Source organism: Cricetulus griseus, chromosome X, assembly GCF_003668045.3.
Source record: "Cricetulus griseus strain 17A/GY chromosome X, alternate assembly CriGri-PICRH-1.0, whole genome shotgun sequence".
Taxonomy (NCBI): Eukaryota; Metazoa; Chordata; class Mammalia; order Rodentia; family Cricetidae; genus Cricetulus; species Cricetulus griseus.
This window is the reverse complement of record NC_048604.1, coordinates 29,872,944-29,892,117: the sequence shown is the minus strand read 5'-3', so window position 1 is coordinate 29,892,117 and position 19,174 is coordinate 29,872,944. Positions and strand designations below refer to the sequence as shown.

Sequence of the window (19,174 nt, the reverse complement as noted above, 5' to 3'; positions counted from 1 at the left end):
AGGGGAAAAAAATAACAACAAACGCAAATCTGGCGATCTGAGCCCCAGATTTTTGAAGAGTTAACAGGCCTGTGACCTGACTGCCTGTCCTTTTTTTGGTGTCAGCCCCCGCAGCTTTTTATCGCCAAATGGATATTCTCAAGTGAAAACGAGGTGTCTGTAAGGTAGAAAAGGAGTTGAAGGCATGATTTTTCGGACAGCTAAGGCAGATTCCTGGCCCTGAGGTTACAGCCAGGGGCGGCTGTATGAGGGGCTTTGAAAGCGCGGGGTGGGGTGGGGGGCGTGGGCGGGGGCGGTGAAAGAAGCAAGAAGCTAGAGAATGGCGGCTGCATTTTAACCGACGTCATTTGCTGCTGCGAGGAGCCTGCCTTAGAGGCCTTCAGAGGCGAGGCTCTCCCAAAGGGTCGGCGGGAAGCCACCCACGTTGCCCAGGAGACTGCCCTGTGTGACGTTGAGGCGCACTCCGTTACAAGGGAGCCGTGAAACTGAGGCAGGAGCCCGGCAGGTACAACTGAGGGCTGGGCCGGGCTCCGTGACAGGGCCACTGAGGGCGAGAGAAGGCTAGACCCCCGCGGCTACTCCGGGGTCCCAAACAGAAGCCACGCCTACCAGAGCGGGGCGGGGCGCTTAGGTGGCTGCGACGGGCGTCGGGTGAGGCTCCGCCCCCTCGCGGCCCCGCCCCCTCGCGAGGCTTTTCTTCCTCCGCCACCGAACGCCACACGCCACTGTTCGCCGAGAGGGAGACGGACGCGGAGTGTTCCGGAGCGCTGCCTAGCCGGGCCCAACCTTTGCTCCTGAGATCATGGCTGCCGAAGATGTGGTGGCGACGGGCGCCGACCCGAGCGAGCTGGAGGGCGGCGGCCTCCTGCACGAGATCTTCACGTCGCCCCTCAACCTGCTGCTGCTCGGCCTCTGCATCTTCCTGCTCTACAAGATTGTACGCGGGGACCAGCCCGGAGCCGGCAACGACAACGACGACGACGAGCCACCCCAGCTGCCCCGCCTCAAGCGGCGCGACTTCACCCTTGCCGAGCTGAAGGTTTTCGATGGCGTCCAGGACCCGCGCATTCTTATGGCCATCAATGGCAAGGTGTTCGACGTGACCAAAGGCCGCAAGTTCTACGGGCCGGGTACGGAGACAGGGCCGGGCCCACCCACCCCACCCCCCGACACAAAAGACGGGACCCGGGCGTGGAGCGGGGCGGTGGGAGGTGGGAAGCCCCTGAGGGAGGAACTGAGGGAAGGCGGGCGGCTCCCTGAGAGGACCAGGGGCGAGAGGCGCTGTGGGGGTGCCTATGGCGGGGGGGAGGGGTGTCTCAGGAGGCTGAGGCTTGGAAGCAGCGGTGGGAGGGACAGCGAGGCTCGAAGGCCCGGGATGTTGGGGAAGTTTTCGAAGGTAGCGGGCTTTGGCGGGGAGGGGGCGTGGGGGGCGGGGAGGGCGGGAGGGTCGTGAAAAGACGGGGAGGCTTCGGACTTGAGGAAAGGAAATGAAGGTGTCTCCAGAGAGGCCCAGACTCTTGAGAAGACGTGGAGGCCGATGACGCCGGAGGAGCCATGGTGGAATGTAAGGGTGTGGAGAGAAAGTGGAGAAGGGGATTAGTGTCAGGTAAAAGCATTGTTGCTGGCAGAGAAGAGAGAGAGGGGAGAGGGAGGGAGGGAGAGAGAGCGGGGGGGGGGAGGGAGGGAGGGAGGGAGAGAGAGAGAGAGAGAGAGAGAGAGAGAGAGAGAGAGAGAGAGAGAGAGAGAGAGAGAGAACACTGTGTGCATGCTCGTGTTTGGTGCGCTTGGAATGTGACATGTGTTTGGTATGTGTATGCGCGTGCTGTGTTGGGTGGACTGAGAGACTGGAAGATGAACGCGCAAACCAGCTTGATGGAGAGGAGACTAGTTAAGGATACATTAAGAGCAGAATGGTGGACCATACTGATGTGGCAAGCTAATCAGAAACACCATATTTAGTTTATGGTGGGGTGGAGGGACTGGGAGGCAAAAAGCATTTTTTACAAAATAAAAATAAATGAAACCAGAGGTGGGAGGGAGAAGTGGGAGGGACCTGAAATACAATAGGGTAAGGCTGTAAAACCCGATGGGTGGGGGATTTCAGGAAAAAAAAAACCAGAGGGAAAACAGGGATGGACGACTGCTGAAGTCTTGGAAAGAATCCGTAGAGATGAGGTTTTTTCAAACCGGATTGCCTGTCAGACTCACCTGATGCTTGTGAAAAAAAATTCAGATTCCTGGCCTGACCACACTTACATGGTGGGGGGGGCGGTAAAAATCTACATTTTAATACTCTCCTGTAGTTGAAATTGGGAATCAGCCAGATTTGTTAAGCCCTGTTTTCTAGAACATTTGGAGAGAAAGAAGAGGTTTTAGCTCCTCCAATATGGATGCCTGTAAGCACTAGGAACTCAGGGGGTGTGTTCACATGCTCGTTGGTCTGAGAAAGAAGAATAGCCAGCACTAATCCAAACCAGACATTCCCATTCCTTTAAGTCTCCAGAGTCCAGCCAATCAAAATCACATGTGAAAAAGGTTTCTTCGAGAACACTCACCCTTCATTTTCCCTTTCAGCCATTTTAGAAAATCTATTATCTGTAGGCATGTAACAGCAAAATGGTGTGAAAACTACATATTTGTCACTGTAGCAGTACATTATCAATAAACAATCAGGTAAATACCTGCAATTATTGGGCTAAACTATAAAGTAGGCAGAACAAACACATGGGGCGTCATCCTGTGGTTATAGTTTGCAAAGTCATCACGAGGAGCCTCCGTGCTTTCACTGAGCACAGCTGGGAGTCAAGCTGCCACCATTCCAAACCAGGTAGGTTTGTAGTTTGCAGAGTCATCGTGAGGAGCATCCGATGTGTGCACAGGAGACAACCTGCATTCTACATTCCAGCCTAGCTGTTGTCACTGCCCAGCTGTGGGACCTGGTATAATGCATGGTTGTAGAAGGGCCTGTTTTCCCTTGAAAAAAAAAACCAATGTTTCCAAGTCCCTGCTCCCATATATATATATAATATATATATAATATATATTATATATATTATATATATATAATATATATATCATAGTGGAAATATTTTCATTTCTAAAATGGTGTAGTCCAAACCAAAATAATTTGTTTGACCATTAACAGTATACATTTTTGAAAAGCATGTGAAGTTATTTTTTAACTGTCTCCAGTAGAGTATAATGATGACTAAAAACAACCCATGTTTTAGAATCTTAATTGCATTTACAAGTTGACCATAAGGGTTTGAAATATTTCTCAGCAGTAGAGTGCTTACCTAGAATATGCAAAGCCCCAGTCCTACCAAAAAATAGATCACAAAATTCATCTAATATGTAAAAAAGAAAAACAGTTGGGTCAATTAAGGTTTCAGATAACCACATTGTAATGCAATACGATTCATTCTCCTACTTGGTATAATAATTATAATGTCAGTTACTATCCAGCCTACTTTTGTGGAAACAAGGCATTGTTTAAATGTACACTGAATTCTTTTTATTAGCTTGTGCAATATTTAAATAAGTCCAAGTAATCACTGCTCTCAGACAAAAGCTTAGTATGATGTAATACATAAGAGCATTTTCCAGGTTTTACAGATTATTTGGAGGTACTGGTGGTAGCCTTTTTTCAGTGAAAATTTTAGTGTTTTCACAACTCTTCATTCTTTATGCTTATATTTAAAAACAGTACCAAAACTGGTCTCTGTTTCATTTTTTTGACAGTGAAGGTTACATAACATCTGGATAGATTTTTGAACCACTGATATTTATAAAATGATTTCTTCTGCAGATGCCTCAGGGTTTGAGTCTTGCAACCAAAGATCATTTAAAACATATCGGAATACATTGATAAGGGATGTTTTCTTTACACTTTGGTGGTTAAGAAACTTGGACTGGCTTGGCTCAAGCACCTAGAATAGAGCCAACCTGTAGATACAAAGTCCTCAAGCTGAATTCTAACTCACTGACTGTATAATCATTCCCTACCAAGGCCACCCCTAAAAGAATCACTTATGCTTATATTAGCTATGTGCAAGTCATAGATTACAGATGCTACACATTTTTATTTAATTTTCCTCATCAAAGTGACAGTCTTTCAGTGTCCCTTATGTAATGATCAAAGTGTCAGAATACATGTAGCTTAAGAATGGAACTTGAAATTTAAAAGGAGGCTCTCAGTGCTGAGAGCAGAGAAGCCAACTTCTGTGTATATGAGCCACAGAGAATGTATCATGTAGTAAAGAATCTGTCTTTGGTTTCATTTTGTTTTTAAAGAGGGGCCATACGGGGTCTTTGCCGGAAGAGATGCATCCAGGGGCCTTGCCACATTTTGCCTGGATAAAGAAGCACTGAAGGATGAGTATGACGACCTTTCTGACCTCACTGCTGCCCAGCAGGAGACCCTGAGTGACTGGGAATCTCAGTTCACTTGTAAGCATTGCTTTAGATTTTGCCAGGATCAAATTTCTACTAGTAATGCAGATTTGTGATCAAACAATAGTTAGTATGAAGCACCTGAAACATGAGTGCAATTTAATAGGCTCTTAAATCTTGGATTGATCAACTTTATGGCATAAAGAAATGGTGGCAGTGCTGAGTCATTTGCTATGATGGCATACCAATTTTTAGCTTGTCCTCTACATAAACTTGGGCTTCTGATTTTGATGTGTAAGTTTTCACATAAAGGTATATAGATTCCATATTGGGTATGTAGGGGAAAGAACAGTGGCCCTCTTACCTACAGAAAGAGATTTTCATAAGCCCTCTCGTGTAGCTCTTACTGTTTAAAAGCAGCCCACAGCTCTGTAGAAGAATGGGAGACTTGTGTTTTTCCAAACAGCTTCTCCTAACTATAAATTAGGCCTCATCTATAAATGCTGCTTATAATCTGCCTGGCAACAATGATGCTTGCATTTTTTAAAAGAAAAAAGGAACACTTGTTTCAGGCTTATATTGTGTGTATTGGGGGGGGTAAAGTTTTTAGAATTAATGTAGAAATAAGGGGTTAAATTCAAATCATAACAATGCAGGGATTTACTTCAATAGTAAGTTCCAAGGGTTAAATTATCATTTTAAGATTACTTCACTGCCACAGATTTGAACTATAGTACTCTTTGCCAGACTTTATGCAATGTATGTGAAGACTATGGTCACTTTGACGAAGATGTTTTGGGGTGGAGGGGGAGCTTTTTATTTACTGATCCCCACAATCAGTTAAATAACACATGCTCTTTTGGCTATATCCAACCATATTTTTCAGAATAACCCAAGAGAGTTCTTAGTTAAAAATTAACCAGATGTGACACTACCTTTTGAGTTTGGATCTCGGACAGACCAAGTATAGCTTTCAAGTCAGGACCAAATCTTTGGACTTTGAATACAACCTAGCTGCCTGACATTGTCATTAGTTTTGCACCCCAAAATGCCTTTGTAATCATAGTCTTCTATATGAAACTAAAGAGTTGTAATTTATAACCCACAAAGCTCTGTATTCAGAGCTTTTTGCCATCAGTGGGAAAGAGGTGATATTTTTCTTTTGCTCACCACCCCTTTCACCTAGGACTAACCCAAGATCCTGCTGTGTCACCTCAGCTACACTCAGAGTCATTGTGGATTCCCCTTAAGGTGCCACTTGGCTTTTATTTATTTTGCACAGTCCCAAGCCACCACCACCCACTCTATGCTACATTCAAATAAGGAAGTTTCGGTTGTTCCCAATGACTTTCACATAAAAGCAGCTTTAGTTACCTGTTTAGACGGGTTAGTTACTCCTGTCATCCCTCCCATTTCAGAAAGGGAATGTGCATTCACTTGCTTATCCTGGAGGTTGCTGATTCTGGTTTCACACCTAGCTCGCTGTCTCCAACATCTTCAATCCCCTCCTAGTCCCTTGTCATTCCTTTAACTACTTACATCTTTTTTGCATGCTGTGAAAAGTCTGTCTCCTACTATCCTGCCTATCTACTTAACCATTATTCCACCCCATTACTGTCTAACACACGCTAAGTTACCTGTGAGCACTGCTTCCGCTTTCTGTCCCTCCTCCTATAGTGACCTGTCCACAGCTGGATAGGACCTGATTCTTGTCCAGGGCCAATTTCTCATCTCTGGTTCATGTGGGTCTCCTGTCATGTGGCCCTCCAGAGTGGCTCCCTTTTTGCAGTCCTCATTTTGGTTCACAGGCCACTTCATTAACAGGTGTTTGCAGTTTTGTTTTGTTTTTCGTTTTTAAGCTATCATATCCTTCCCTTTTATTCCTAAGGATCTTACCTTACTTGTTGCTCTCTTCCTTCACATCTGGTTCTGCATACCAGCCTGTTTGTTACCCTGCTCAACTGCCCTTACTGAAATCTGCCCTTCATATCTTGCTGATAACGTTGCCAGCGTACTATTTTGCTGTGTCATTCTTTCTCTTATAAACTTTTTTGCCACTTATAGGTTCAAGTTTCTCAGGCTGGCTTTTCAGGTCTTTCATAATATCCCCACACACTGATCAGCCAGACTTACCTCCTACTATTTCCAAATACCTGTTCTACTCCTGATGACATGTTCTTACTGGCTTCCCAGATATGTCCAGTCTTGCTTGTGTACCTTTGAATGTGTTTTCATTTTTCTGGAAATATCCCTCACTCCAAGTCCATCCATACATTTTCCAAAGCATGTCTCTCTTCCATGAAGTACTCTACACCCCCCTATTACATAGTGAGGTCTTACTGCAAATACTCCCTCCAGGGTGCTCAGTTCATTTTGATACCACCACATATTGCTTGCTGCTTTATATTTCTGTGTTTTAAACAGAAGTCTTCATTCCATTTTTGGCAAAGAGTATGATATAATCCTTTTATATCCTCCAAGAAACTTAACATGTTGCTGACTATACAGTTTGAACATCTCATAAATGCTTTAAAATGAAGTGTGGTGGGGATTTTTTGTAAAGCATGAGAGTGACCATTTGTGTTTTCTTCTCTACCCCCAGTCAAGTATCATCATGTGGGTAAGCTGCTGAAGGAAGGGGAGGAGCCGACTGTGTACTCAGATGATGAAGACCCAAAAGATGAGAATGCTCGGAAAAATGATTAAAGCATTCAGTGGACGCATATCTATTTTTGTATTTTGCAAAATCATTTGTAACATTCGAGTCTGTCTGTCTTTAAAACATAGTGATTTCAATATTTAGAAAAGTTTTGAACTTGCTGTAATTTTTTGTTAATTAATATCACTAGTGACACTGGTAAAATTGTCTTAGAATGCATGATACGTTTGTGTCACAAATCCAGGAAGTGAACTGCAGTGCTGCCATGCAACTGTTAATGCTGTTTTTCTTCTATCTGTAGTTAGAACAAGCCGAATTGCAATTTGATTTTCCCGAGAAAGAGAAAAGACTTGGGTATTTCCACAAACTATTCAAAATGGTAAATGTACTAAGAGTGAAGAAGGATCAACTTCTAGTTTTGCTGTTCTCTAAAAACAAGCCCATTTTCCTCATTTGACCTAACTGCATGATTTCTGTTTTATCTACCTCTAAAGCAAATCTGCAGTGTTCCAAAAGCTATGGTATTGATTCAAGAGAGTAGTCCAGTAACAAAATGAAAATGTTATGTCTGGCTTAATTGGGACAAACACATTTCCCGTGTTTCTGGGCCGATTTAACTGTCCTTGTCCTTGTTGTGGACACTCTCAACACATACAGTAACTCTCTCACACATAGTAATTGACAGTTGGGACTAAAACAGCATCTGAACATTCAAAGTGTAGAGCTTTGCAAAAAAACCAAAAAACAAAAAAAACCCTAAACACATGAGGATCATGGGTCTGGCTTCCCAGTTGTATTGCTTATATCAGGGCAATGGTTATGTGGTTATTTGACCAGATGTGAAATTTGAGAGGAACATACAGGGCAGGAATAGGTGTGTGCTTTTCAGAAAGTCTCCTCCGTCATCTCTGAAGAATGCGAAAACACTACATGGCATTAGCTGAGTGATTTTTAAAGGAAAATACATTCCTAAGGTAACAGGTAGATCTTTCTGGTGTTACAAAATTGTAGTCACTTCAAAAGTAGTAGTCAAGTGTCTAGGTCTTGGATAATACTCTTTTGGCTAATACTAAACCTAGCTTAAGTAGACTCTACAGTTGTATAAATTTGTAAAAGTATTATATGAACAACTAGTGAGGTTTCAAACTCTTGTAATTGTAGTTAAATAGTCATTGTATTTTCTTGTGAGCCGTGTTTAATGGTTTTACCTCAAATCAGAAAACAAAATGAAGTGTTTGGGTCAGTTAATAAAAAGGTTTTAAGCAGTATAGTGTGGCTAACTTGCTTTAGTATTTGTAACCCTAAGAGCTGGGGGGTAAGGGCTAGTGCTATGGAATTCTGTCTTCTGGACATGACATGGCCATTGCACTCACAAACTCACAACAGCTGTGGTCACCTGTTTGCCAGCCAAAATTCAAGCACCAATTGAAGAGGAGCTTTTGGCAGTTGATGGTAACTAAGGTGGGCAGAGTCAATTTTCTTTGAAAGTGTGCTCACTAGTAAATTACTCGTGCTCCAGTACCTTGTACCCACACACATAAAGGCAAAACTTAATTAGATGTAGTGGGATATTAGTTTTAAAGACTAGGGGACATGTTCCAGAGGGTCCAGGAGAGTTGAAGCTTAGAGTCATAGCACATTGTATACATTTATAAAATTCTCAAAAAGATAAGTTTAAAAATTAAGTCAGATTTAATCATTTGACTAGCTTAAAATTGAGTTCAATATTTGGGTGGTAGACTTCTTCTGTGTGTACTAAGAGGAACAACCATGTAATCCTAGCACTGGGAAACTGAGGCAGGAAGATAATAAGTTAAAGGCCTGCCTGAACTGCATAGGAAGGAAATAGAGAAGGAAGAAAGGAATACAAGTTGAGAAATAGTGAGCTATACTGTGACTTGTCAAATTCAGCCTCTGAGTTAACTTTCTAAACTGAAGTCTGTTAACAGTGTTATTAAGAAATGTTACTACTGAAGGCACTGAGGCTACCAAGTGTTAAGGAAGTTTAGGGGGTTTTTGGCAGGAGGAGTGTTTGGCTTTTATTGTCCTAAATAATTGTTTTTCTTTGAGAATTTATTACATGCAATGTGCTTTGATCATAATCACAATACCCCACTTTACCCCTAATTCTTCTTAGACTCACTCCTATCCCCTTCCAATAATATGCCCTCTTTTTTTCCCCACAAACGTTCAATTTATGCTGCCCCATAGGCAAGGGGCCATCGACTAGAATGTGATCAACTTACCAGGGGACATGGATTGTTTTTTTTTTTTATTCAGAACAAGCATCCATACAGTCCTTAATGTTTCAGAAAGAGCTTGTGAAACCTAACAAGGAACATTACAGCTCTAAAGTGCCCAGAGTTAAAAGTGCAGTCTATCTTCATTATATAATACTTTGAAGCAGTTTGCTACTTTATGTATAGATACAGTTAACTCTTGAATGATCAAAGGCAAATTCTGGACGCTCTTTGGAATAGACTCCCCATTCCACATCCATTTATTTTTGAACATCTATACACAACTGAGGGAATGAGATGAAATGAAATTCCAGAGTCAATTTTTCTACCATTTAACAGCACTGGTCAATCACTATGCTAAACATGGCAGCATATACCTGTTCCAGCACTTGAGAGGCTGAGGCAAGAGGATGGGGAGTTCAAAGCCAGCCAGGGTTTCTAGTGAGACCCCGTCGTGAAAAGATGTATTGTGTGTTTATCCTTAAACATGACATCTATATTAACCCCACCCACCATCACCAGCAAGGTCCTGGGGTCATCACTTCAGAGGCAGAAAGAACCTAAGAGCCAGAGGGTGGGAAGAATGCTGTGAAATGCTGTCTTCTTAAGCAGCTGTGGCTACCTGCCTAAGGTCAAGCCAGTCAAAATCCTACTATAGATGGTAAATGTAATCTCCAGGCCCCATCCTATACTGAGGTGCTATTTGCAGTGGATATTTGCTTGGGGAGGGGGATCGTTCTTTGAGGGTTTGGCCACTGGTAAGTTTCCCATGGTTCAGTGGATGGCCCAATAACATATGCACAGCACTATCTAGACATAGTGGGCTATCAAAAGATAAAATAAAATAGAATTAAGTTGGAAGGGAGTGTATTAGGAAAACGGGGGGGGGTGAGATGGAGGAGAGAAGTGGGGGTCAGATTAGAACATATTGTATATCTGTATGATATTCTCAAAAATAATTTTAGATGTACCTAGAGAAGGAGTCTAAATAATATTTCAGTTTATCCAGAATGAAAATCTGGCTTTTAGTTCTATCAACTCTGACAGAGTCAGTTCCTATCATAAAGGAGAAGTAGAATTAAAATATTGAAATGGGTTAGAAATGTTATGTGTATGCATCAATCTAGCCAGTACAATGATCAGTCGATAGTCACTATTGTCACTATTGACAATTTTATTTTTAAATATATGAAAATTAAAATATGCATCATTTCTCTAACAATGCAAATAAGCAAAAAGAGCAACATCAGCGCAACATATACTACAGAGAGAAACGTCCCCCAAAGTGGGATTAATCACCACTTACTTTAAAATCAACACGTTCAAACAGTTTTGCAACAAAAACACATTGATTTGGTTGTGTTTTCAAATTACCTAGGTTACATGGCTTTCTACCTGAGAAATTCAAACAAATGAACAAAGCACATTTACAGACGTCTCCTTACAGGGTTAGCAGCACATAGAAGGAAAGCGTACAAACCCCTATTTAAATAAAAACAACTCAGGCCCTTGTCTGATAAGACAAAAAGAAGATATGAGAAAATACATTTCACAACTTAACAATATCAAGAAATAAAGCAGTCGTAACAGTTTGTTCCATTACATTCTTTACTAAGCCGCCGAATGACAAGCACAAATTAAGCTATTACGTTTCTCCCTTAAGGTCTACACCAAAAAAGAGGTTGAAGCAAATCTACAATGCATTACCACAGACAGATAAAAAAAAAAAAAAAAAAACCCAGGGTTCAGCAAAAGCGGGATTTTTACTTGTAGGCCCCAGAAGAGCATTCAGCAAACAAATGAAATGGGACAAAAGTGCTGCATCAAAATGACTTAGCACCACATCTAATAGAGAAAACGCTTGCACATGCTGCTGAACTCTGCACTTTGATTTTTAATTCTTACTGAGACAAACTGCCTAAAATCCCTCATGAAAAAATGATCAAATGAGGGAAGAAATTGAATGGGTTTTGTTTGTTTGAAAACAATCAGCTGCTTTCTATTACAAACCCATAATGGTTTTTTGTTTGTTTGTTTCAGTGGAATAAAATGGGGGGGGCAGATTTTTGTTGGAGGAGAATAATATGTTGCCAGAAAACTGTCTGACAAAATATGAGCTGTTAGTAATTCCCAAGGCTACTATGGGCAACAGTACTTTGTACACGAATAGTCATTGCTAGTCCTCAAAAATGAAACCAAAAAGGCACTCTCAACCCGTGACCAATCTTTTGGATTGGAAGTCAAACCTAGCTTTACCAGTGAAAGCAACCACTGGCTTTTAAGTGGGATTGAACATGAGCGGCAGCACGCTAGTCACTTGTTTTTATATTAGTAACACGTGAATCTGTTCCATGCCTTTCTGAACCTTCACATGGGTGAACATACCTCTCTCCAAATAGGAATATGCAGACCAATAAAACAACCTGTGGCTTTTACTTCAGGGCAATCATAAAATTTTGTAAGCACTTGAGACACCAGGTTGCTCAAGAGGCAGTTTACGGGCACACAATGGAAGACCCAATAGTAACCCCACCGACTGGCATCCTAGACACCCCCACTAGTAGATGCCTTCCTGCAGAATGTCCAGTCAAGACTGAAATGAAATTGCTGCCCTTCACTGATGCTGTGGATGCCAAACAACTATTCCTGTTGTAGGCAGTCTCAAATTTCACTCATCACCAATTGCCAGGTCAGGTATAGCTTTGTTGAGCAAACGAAGGTCAACTAACTGCCCTGAGGTCCTGAATCCAATGTAAGGCAGAAAGAGTTGGCCACGCTTTCTATAGAACATGCACTGTGATAAGGGGTAAGTCTTCAGGAATCTACAAATATCTCAATTTAAAAACATATTTAAGAAGTCCAAAACGAGTCGGCAAAAAGATAAATTGCGTATTTAACATCGTTTACAAATTCTGCACACATACAAGTTTTCCACAGCTAGAAAACTATGGACTTTTCTTTTAATTCTTCCTAACTCCATGGCATTGTTAAGGGCAGAGGAGGCACTTGCTACTGTTTTATAAAAGACAGTTTGGGGGATATTCAGTGACTTTTTACAAACCGATGTCACCCAACCCTGAGTGAAAGGATTACATAGCCTGAAATAGAATACTGTCACAACTTTTCTTCCCAAGTGCCATGATTGATGCTCCAGGATTTGTTGATATTTCCTTTTGCTAATCCCCCTGATTTTATAAATTCAATCCTGGTTTTTATTTTTGTATGGAAAGCGATTGGAGTTCATAAAACAAGCAAGAAAAATTCTAATGGTCCCATCTATTTAACTATCAAAGGGCAATCGGCCCCTTTTGATTCTTCTTTGAGTACTGGGAATATATTCATTTCCTTCTGGTGGGTATTCATGAAATTCTAAAGCCATGAAATCTATTATAGATTCTAGCATCTGGATCTCTCCTTTATCTAGAATTATGAAGTAAAATTCAGGAAAGTTTGTTACCATACATAGTGCTACTGACCAAATCTAAGAACACATCAAAAGATGCCTTTTTGTCCACTATTGTTCTCTTTGAAGATAGATGATGCAAGATATTATTACAGCAAAAGAGCCATAGAAGGATAAGTCAGCCTTCTCAATGCTAGTCTGCTCCTTTACTGGCACCAAATTAAAGCTTAAAATAAAAGCTGTCCTTGGACCATGAAGTTTTGCAATTCCATTGTTTCCCCAAGCTTCAGAACCTACAGGTTTTCTATTTCCTTGCTGGCATACCTGCAGTCATTTTGACCTACACTTGGAAACTTCAGCAAGAGGAACAAGCTGTTGCACTTGACCCTTTTCTAGTTCTTGCTCTGTGGTTGCTAACAACATAGCTATATTTGGTTTGAAGTTTTTCTTTTCGTCAGTTGTTTCCTGTTAAGTAAAGGTGTTCCTGATCAAAGTGGCCATCAGAACATGTTAAAATACAAAGAGCCAGAGTAGCTGTCTCCTAAGTAGCTTCCATACTCAATGTGCTCCTGGTTGTCGTGACTAACATAATAATTACCAGAATCAAGCATGTAATCTTCGGAACTTTCATATCTTTTAAACCTTCTTACATCCTGGTTATATTCTGACTTCCAAGGATTCTGCCTTTTTCTGGAGAAGTATCCCAAATAGAAAGCTCTAGCACGTTTTGGTGCCATTAATGGCATAGGAAGGGGTCTATAGTTCACATTCTGGCCAAACATACTGCCAGTAACTCTCCTCCTCTTTCTTGTGATGCTCTCTAATTCATCACTGGAACTGGATTCATGGTAGAAGCCTTCATCAAGCATGTATTTGGGGGCCATTTTTTCTCTAGTTTTGCTTATGTTCTTGTCAACTTGAATGGCATCACATTCATCCTCAAGCCAAGAATATCTCAGTTCATACTTGGACCTTTTACCTGATGCTCTATCCTTCTGTTTAGAGCATTTTTCCTCAGTGTCATGTTTCCACTCTGAATACAAGGTCTGCTGACTTGACCTACTTTTCTGTTTGCAAGTAATGATTTTGTCAGTACCAAGAGATCTTTTTTCAGGGGAGCTATTATAGACAGCCACAGACCTTTCTTCCTCCTCTTCATTTATGCTACGAGTTTCACTGAAGCACTCAGAATCACTACTAATTTCCTCTAAGAAGTCCGCCAATGGCAAACCTACGTCCACTGACCTTAAGGATGAGGTGTGTTGAGAATCTTTGACTCCATGGCTGTGAATGTTTTCCACTGGGTAGCTTTCTCCATCAGCTGGGGATTGGTGATCTTCAGTTTCACTTGCTATGTCCTTGCAATGGTTTTTAGATTGCTTAGTAAATTCTTTGGCATAATTGACCTTCTCTGTCTTTTCTAACTTGCTCCCAGGAGCCTTCATATACACCTTTGGCCAGTCCTGCTCTGGATCCTGTTCTTTCCTTTCCAGGCTCTCCACTTCACTCTTACTGGTTGAGTGGCACCCATGTTTTCTCAAATTGACCTGAAACCCATCCCCCTTGGCATAGACATCTCTCTGCCACTGACATGTGCTTGTTAGGTAACTTGCTTCGAAGCAGAATCGGGCATACTCTGGAGTCTGATAATAGTTTAATAGATAGTCAATAAATTCATCTGTTTCATAGATCTTCTGTTTCCTACCATGGTTTAGCACAACTTGTCTAGAAAAATGTGATTTGTTAGAACTTTCGTGGTCTTCTTTTTCAAGTGACTGGTCTGGATTCATTGTACTCTGCAAGGAATTCTGGTCAGAGACCAAACTGTAATCGTACCCATCAGTTAACACTTTTTCAGTTTCCTCTTTTCTAGTTGAGTATCTTACTTGTTTCACCGCAGGGTTGTGTGAAGACTTCTGTAAGTGGGTCTTAGTTTTTTTCTTCGCCTTTTGTTTTTGTTTACTGTCAGACTTAGGAGCCTGATTACCTGGCATTTCTTTCTGATCTGTAAGTTGCAGTGCGTTGAATTCTTCTTCCTCTGGAGGTTTCAATGCAGCCCCTGGGCTGTGAGGAGCTTCAGGCTTCATAGCATCAAACTCTTGTGGGTCACACTGTGTGGATCCCTTTAAAGAAAAAAGATTTAATGATCACTCATGAAAAGCCAAATAGAGCAAGATGGTTCAGCAGGTAAAGACGCCTGCTGCTAAGCCTGATGATCTGAATTCTAACCCAGGGACCAACATGTGAGAAGGGAAAGAACTGACTGACTTCAGTTCTCTGAAGTTGTCCTCTGACCTCCACACACACTCACACTGTGGCATACTGCCTCTCCCTGCTCACACACAAAATAAATAAATGTAAACCAAAATTCAAAACAAAACACAAAGATTGAAATTTTCCAAATATTGAGCCGCTGTTGCTCTGAAGAAATCCAGGCTAGTTCCAAATTAGGAACAATACTGTACTGAGGAAAACAGTACTAAATTAAATGTCCTGATTTAATATGAGCTGTTTTTACTAATTCTGTGACCATTCTTATGGCATGGCATTTAAAACACCTTCTTCTTTTTATTTGTTCAAAAATTGACAAGCCTGTTTTATGACAATATTTATGACAATACTGTTTTATGATAGGTGCTAGAGAATAGGGAATACTCTGTAGCTCTCACAGGAAACCCTAGTACAAGAAAAGACATGTGGGTGAAACATCTCCAACAAGGTCAACTGAATTAATAAACTGCCCCTCCATTTCATATTCCAATCTTTTTTCTATGGATTGCAAGTTGAGGATGTCTCTGAGTTGAGCCACCTGGCCAGTCTCGTTAAGATGGAAGATTCAGGAGGACTAGAGATGCAGTTTAGTGGTGTAACACTTGCACCTTACAAAGTCAGAAAAGAAAAGCAAAACACCAAGCAGAAAATGTAGCTGTGCCCACAGATTTGCCTGTTGCCTGTGGTCCAGTCTGATGCAATCTGTTCTGCACAGCTGAGGAGGGGAACAATGAAGCCTGCTACCCCATCCCCAGGAAGGTTTGCAGCACGTTTCCCCTGATGTCTGTCACACGTCAGGGTACAGCACCCCCTATTAACTTGTAATCAGTCTAAGTATTAGTGGGTTCCAGAATAGGTTCCATGTCCACTTAAAGAGATGGATTCTACAAAAAGGGTCCCACTTAGACATCATTAAGGTAAACTAAAATCCAATCCAGCTGGGCTTGCTGTCAATAATCCAAGTGTCAGATTATATTTTTCTGATCCTTCTTTCACCAAGTTTAGATATCTATAGTAACAAGCAAGAGATCAACATTGTAAATAGACATAAAATTCCCTTGACAGAGTAGCAACAGCTGTCATTCTTCCTATTTAAAAACACTGCATATGGACTTCTAACTGAATACTTCCAAAACATCTCTGGCTTTTACGCCAAGGTATCTGTGATTCTGGCAATCTCTAGGAGCCCATAAAGGGAGAGAAATATCTTAGAGAAATGGAAATTTGTGAAGAAGATAATCAATCTGAGAGTTTAAAAACTCCTTACCAGATAGTTCAGGACAAGGCTAATATGAGCCTGACAAGGCTCAAGATTCTTCTCCCCTTTCATCCAAACCTGTTATAGATGGATGGATGAATAAAGTTAATAGAAGGCTACAGATCTAGCACCCATACAACACCCACCCTTTGATACCTCTGGAGTGTTCCCATCATATCCATTAGGAACTCAGAAGAGGACAGAGCAGCTAAAGTGTTCTGAATACTAGCCTAGAGTTTAGAAACACGGAGGGAGGGCAGAGTTGACACAGGACTGTTTTAGAGACTGGTTTCAGAAATCCAGGGTTGGGGCCATGTGAGAGCAAGCAATTTAAAGGAAACCCCTATGAATGCCACAAGACTGCCACACAGTTCATTGTTAGTGGGACAGTACTTGAAGCCAAAGGTAGGGGTTCAAAAAGACTGGTATGTACCAAAACTGAAGAGAATAATTGGGAAACAGCCTTACTGCAATTTTCTTCAGGAGTACGCGGAGCAAACGAAGGGCTTCAACCCGCCTCTGAGCCAGCAAGTACTTCCTCTCTTCCCACTCCTCCGTAGAGTCCAGCTCCTGAGTAGCCCCAGTCTTAGCTTTCACCTTCTCCTTTCTTTGCCGGTGTCTGTCTCTTTCCTTCAGAGCTCTCCTCCTGTCCCGGGCCTTCTTTCTCTTCTCTTGAGCTTTTCTTACTTCGTCTTTTCTTTTTCTGGATAACAATTAAGATTCATCATTCATTCAAGCAGTAATTATTAGCCATTGCGTCTCATTCCCACCTCCCCCAACCCCCTCCCCCACCCCAGACCCTGGAGAACTAATCACTTAGGCTTCCCGAAACCTAGGAATGGTAACCTTGGGACCTAGAATTGACAACTCATGGTAAAATAATAACCAGGGGTAGGGAGATAGCTCAATCAGTAATGTGACTGCCTTGTATATATAAGGACCTGAGTTAGTATGATGTCCATATCTTTAATCCCAGTGCTGAGGAGGTAGAGACAAGTAGATCCCTGGGATGCACTGACCAGATAGTCTAATATATTTGGCAAGTTACAGGCCAATGAAAGATCCTTTCTCAAAAAACAAAGATGGACAGCATCAGAGGAATGACACTTGAGGTCCTCTGGCCTACATGCGCGCGCACACACACACACACACACACACACACACACACACACACACACACACACCTGCTTCTGTACAAGCACATACATACAAAAGAAAAAAAAAAACATGCCTCCTAAAATCCACAAAAACATCAGTCAAGGGAAAAGACACAATTTTCTTGGTAAAATACAAATGTATAAAGGATACCTTATAGGCGGGGAGGGAGGCAGGGAGGAAGGGAGGAAGGGAGGGAGGTAAGAGAGCTTTGGCACTTTTATGTGATGCCATGAAAGAAGAACAGGCAAGAAAATGAACAGCAGATTCTATTCTGAAAGCAGAATAAAAGGGGATATGGTCTGAAATCACAAAACTAGGACAGCTGAAAGGCTCAGAAAAACAGTGTATGAAAGCAGTCCACCCAATCACAAAAAGACAAACATGATATATACTCACTCATATGTGGATTTTAGACTTAGAGTAAAGGATTACCAGTCTACAATCCACACTGCCAGAGAAGCTAGTAAACAAGGAGGACCCTAAGAGAGACATATATATGGTCCCCTGAAGAAAAGGAAAGGGCCAAGATCCCCTGAGCAAATTGAGAGTGCAGGAAGAGGGGGGAGGGAGCTAGGAGAATGAGAAGGGAAGAAGAGGAAGGATGCAGAGGTCATGAGGGAGCAGAAAGGTTGAGTCAGGAGAAGAATAGAAGAAAGGGTATGTGATTGTTTCAGTTGGGGGGTGGTAGGGGAGGATGGAAGGCAGAAGGAAACTGGGATTGTCATATAAAACAATCTTGTTTCTAATTCAAATAAAAAATGATTAAAAAATAAAAAAGAAAGCAGTCCACCCAGCTTCCTGGCAGGGGAGAGGAACCTGGAGTCTCAGACATATTAAGCTCTGATCAAACAGGGATGGTAGTCACAGCCACACAACAAGGCTACAGTTCTTCCTCAGGAGCCTTAAATTCACGTGGAGGATTTAGTGTGACAGTTATTCCTCCTGAAAGATAGATCTGCCATACTCCATACTTTGAAAGGCTATAGTCAGGTGTCATCTTGAGTGGAGGCCTACCATTTGCGACTGACATGCCACGCTGAGAAGTTCAAGCAGGACAAGACTCAGACTGGAAAAAAACATAGTGGTGGGTGGGCCCACCCCACCCTTTATGGCAACGCCAAAAGGGGAAACCTCTAAAGTGAATGTAGATCCAATGAACAACTGGCCTTGACAGGTCTGGGCTCAACTCCTGCTTGTATAGTATGAAGATAGGAGACTTCAACTCTGATATAAGAGGACCTAGAAAGAAGTCGCTCTAATAGGTTACCATTATTTACTCATTTATTTAATGTGTATGGATGTTTTGTCTGCAGGTATGTCTGTGTACCATGTATATGCCTGGTTGCCCTTGAAGTCCGGAAGAGGGTGTCATATTCCCTGAGGCTGGAGTTACAGACAGTTTTGAGCTGCCACATGGATCCTGGGAATTAAAATCAGAACATCTGGAAGAGCAGTCAGTGCTCTAAACCACTGAGCCATCTCTCCAGTCCCCTCAATTTAAAACGTTAACTTTTTGCCCCTTTTACTCTGAGATTTTATATATATATATATATAATATATATATATATATATATATATATTTCTTCATGATGGAAAGAGGGCCTATAGAATAAAAGAAAAGCTTTTCCACCTATGTATCTGAAGGAATTCATACACAGAATATATAAAGAACTTTAAAAATTAATAATCAAAAATCAAATTATCCAGTGAATAAGTGAACAAATGAATTAACAGGAGTAGAAATGGAAAATAGGGATACCAGACAACACCTAACAGCCATCATCATCCAAATG

General features: G+C 41.8%; 2 protein-coding genes across 4 annotated transcripts in view; one reads left to right on the top strand and one right to left on the bottom strand.

The window, feature by feature from the left end:
- The first annotated feature begins 707 nt into the window (after window positions 1-707).
- Window positions 708-8,319, top strand: Pgrmc1 (progesterone receptor membrane component 1). The gene is made up of 3 exons (XM_027431941.2): window positions 708-1,130; window positions 4,294-4,449; window positions 6,995-8,319. The coding sequence occupies exons 1-3, from the start codon at window positions 803-805 to the stop codon at window positions 7,096-7,098; spliced, it is 588 nt and encodes a 195-aa protein (XP_027287742.1). The 5' UTR covers window positions 708-802; the 3' UTR covers window positions 7,099-8,319.
- Window positions 8,320-10,445: 2,126 nt separating this feature from the next.
- Window positions 10,446-19,174, bottom strand: part of LOC100769666 (A-kinase anchor protein 17B) — a 37,648-nt gene continuing 28,919 nt past the window's right edge. For 2 of the 3 annotated variants that reach the window (XM_027431937.2, XM_027431939.2), the window contains 3 exons: window positions 16,692-16,926; window positions 16,233-16,301; window positions 10,446-14,817 (listed from right to left, as the gene is read on the bottom strand). In XM_027431937.2, the coding sequence (XP_027287738.1) occupies window positions 13,195-14,817; window positions 16,233-16,301; window positions 16,692-16,926 (1,927 nt within the window). In that variant the 3' untranslated portion in view covers window positions 10,446-13,194. The remainder of the gene's footprint in view (window positions 14,818-16,232; window positions 16,302-16,691; window positions 16,927-19,174) is intronic. The other variant, XM_027431940.2, reaches the window with a different exon arrangement.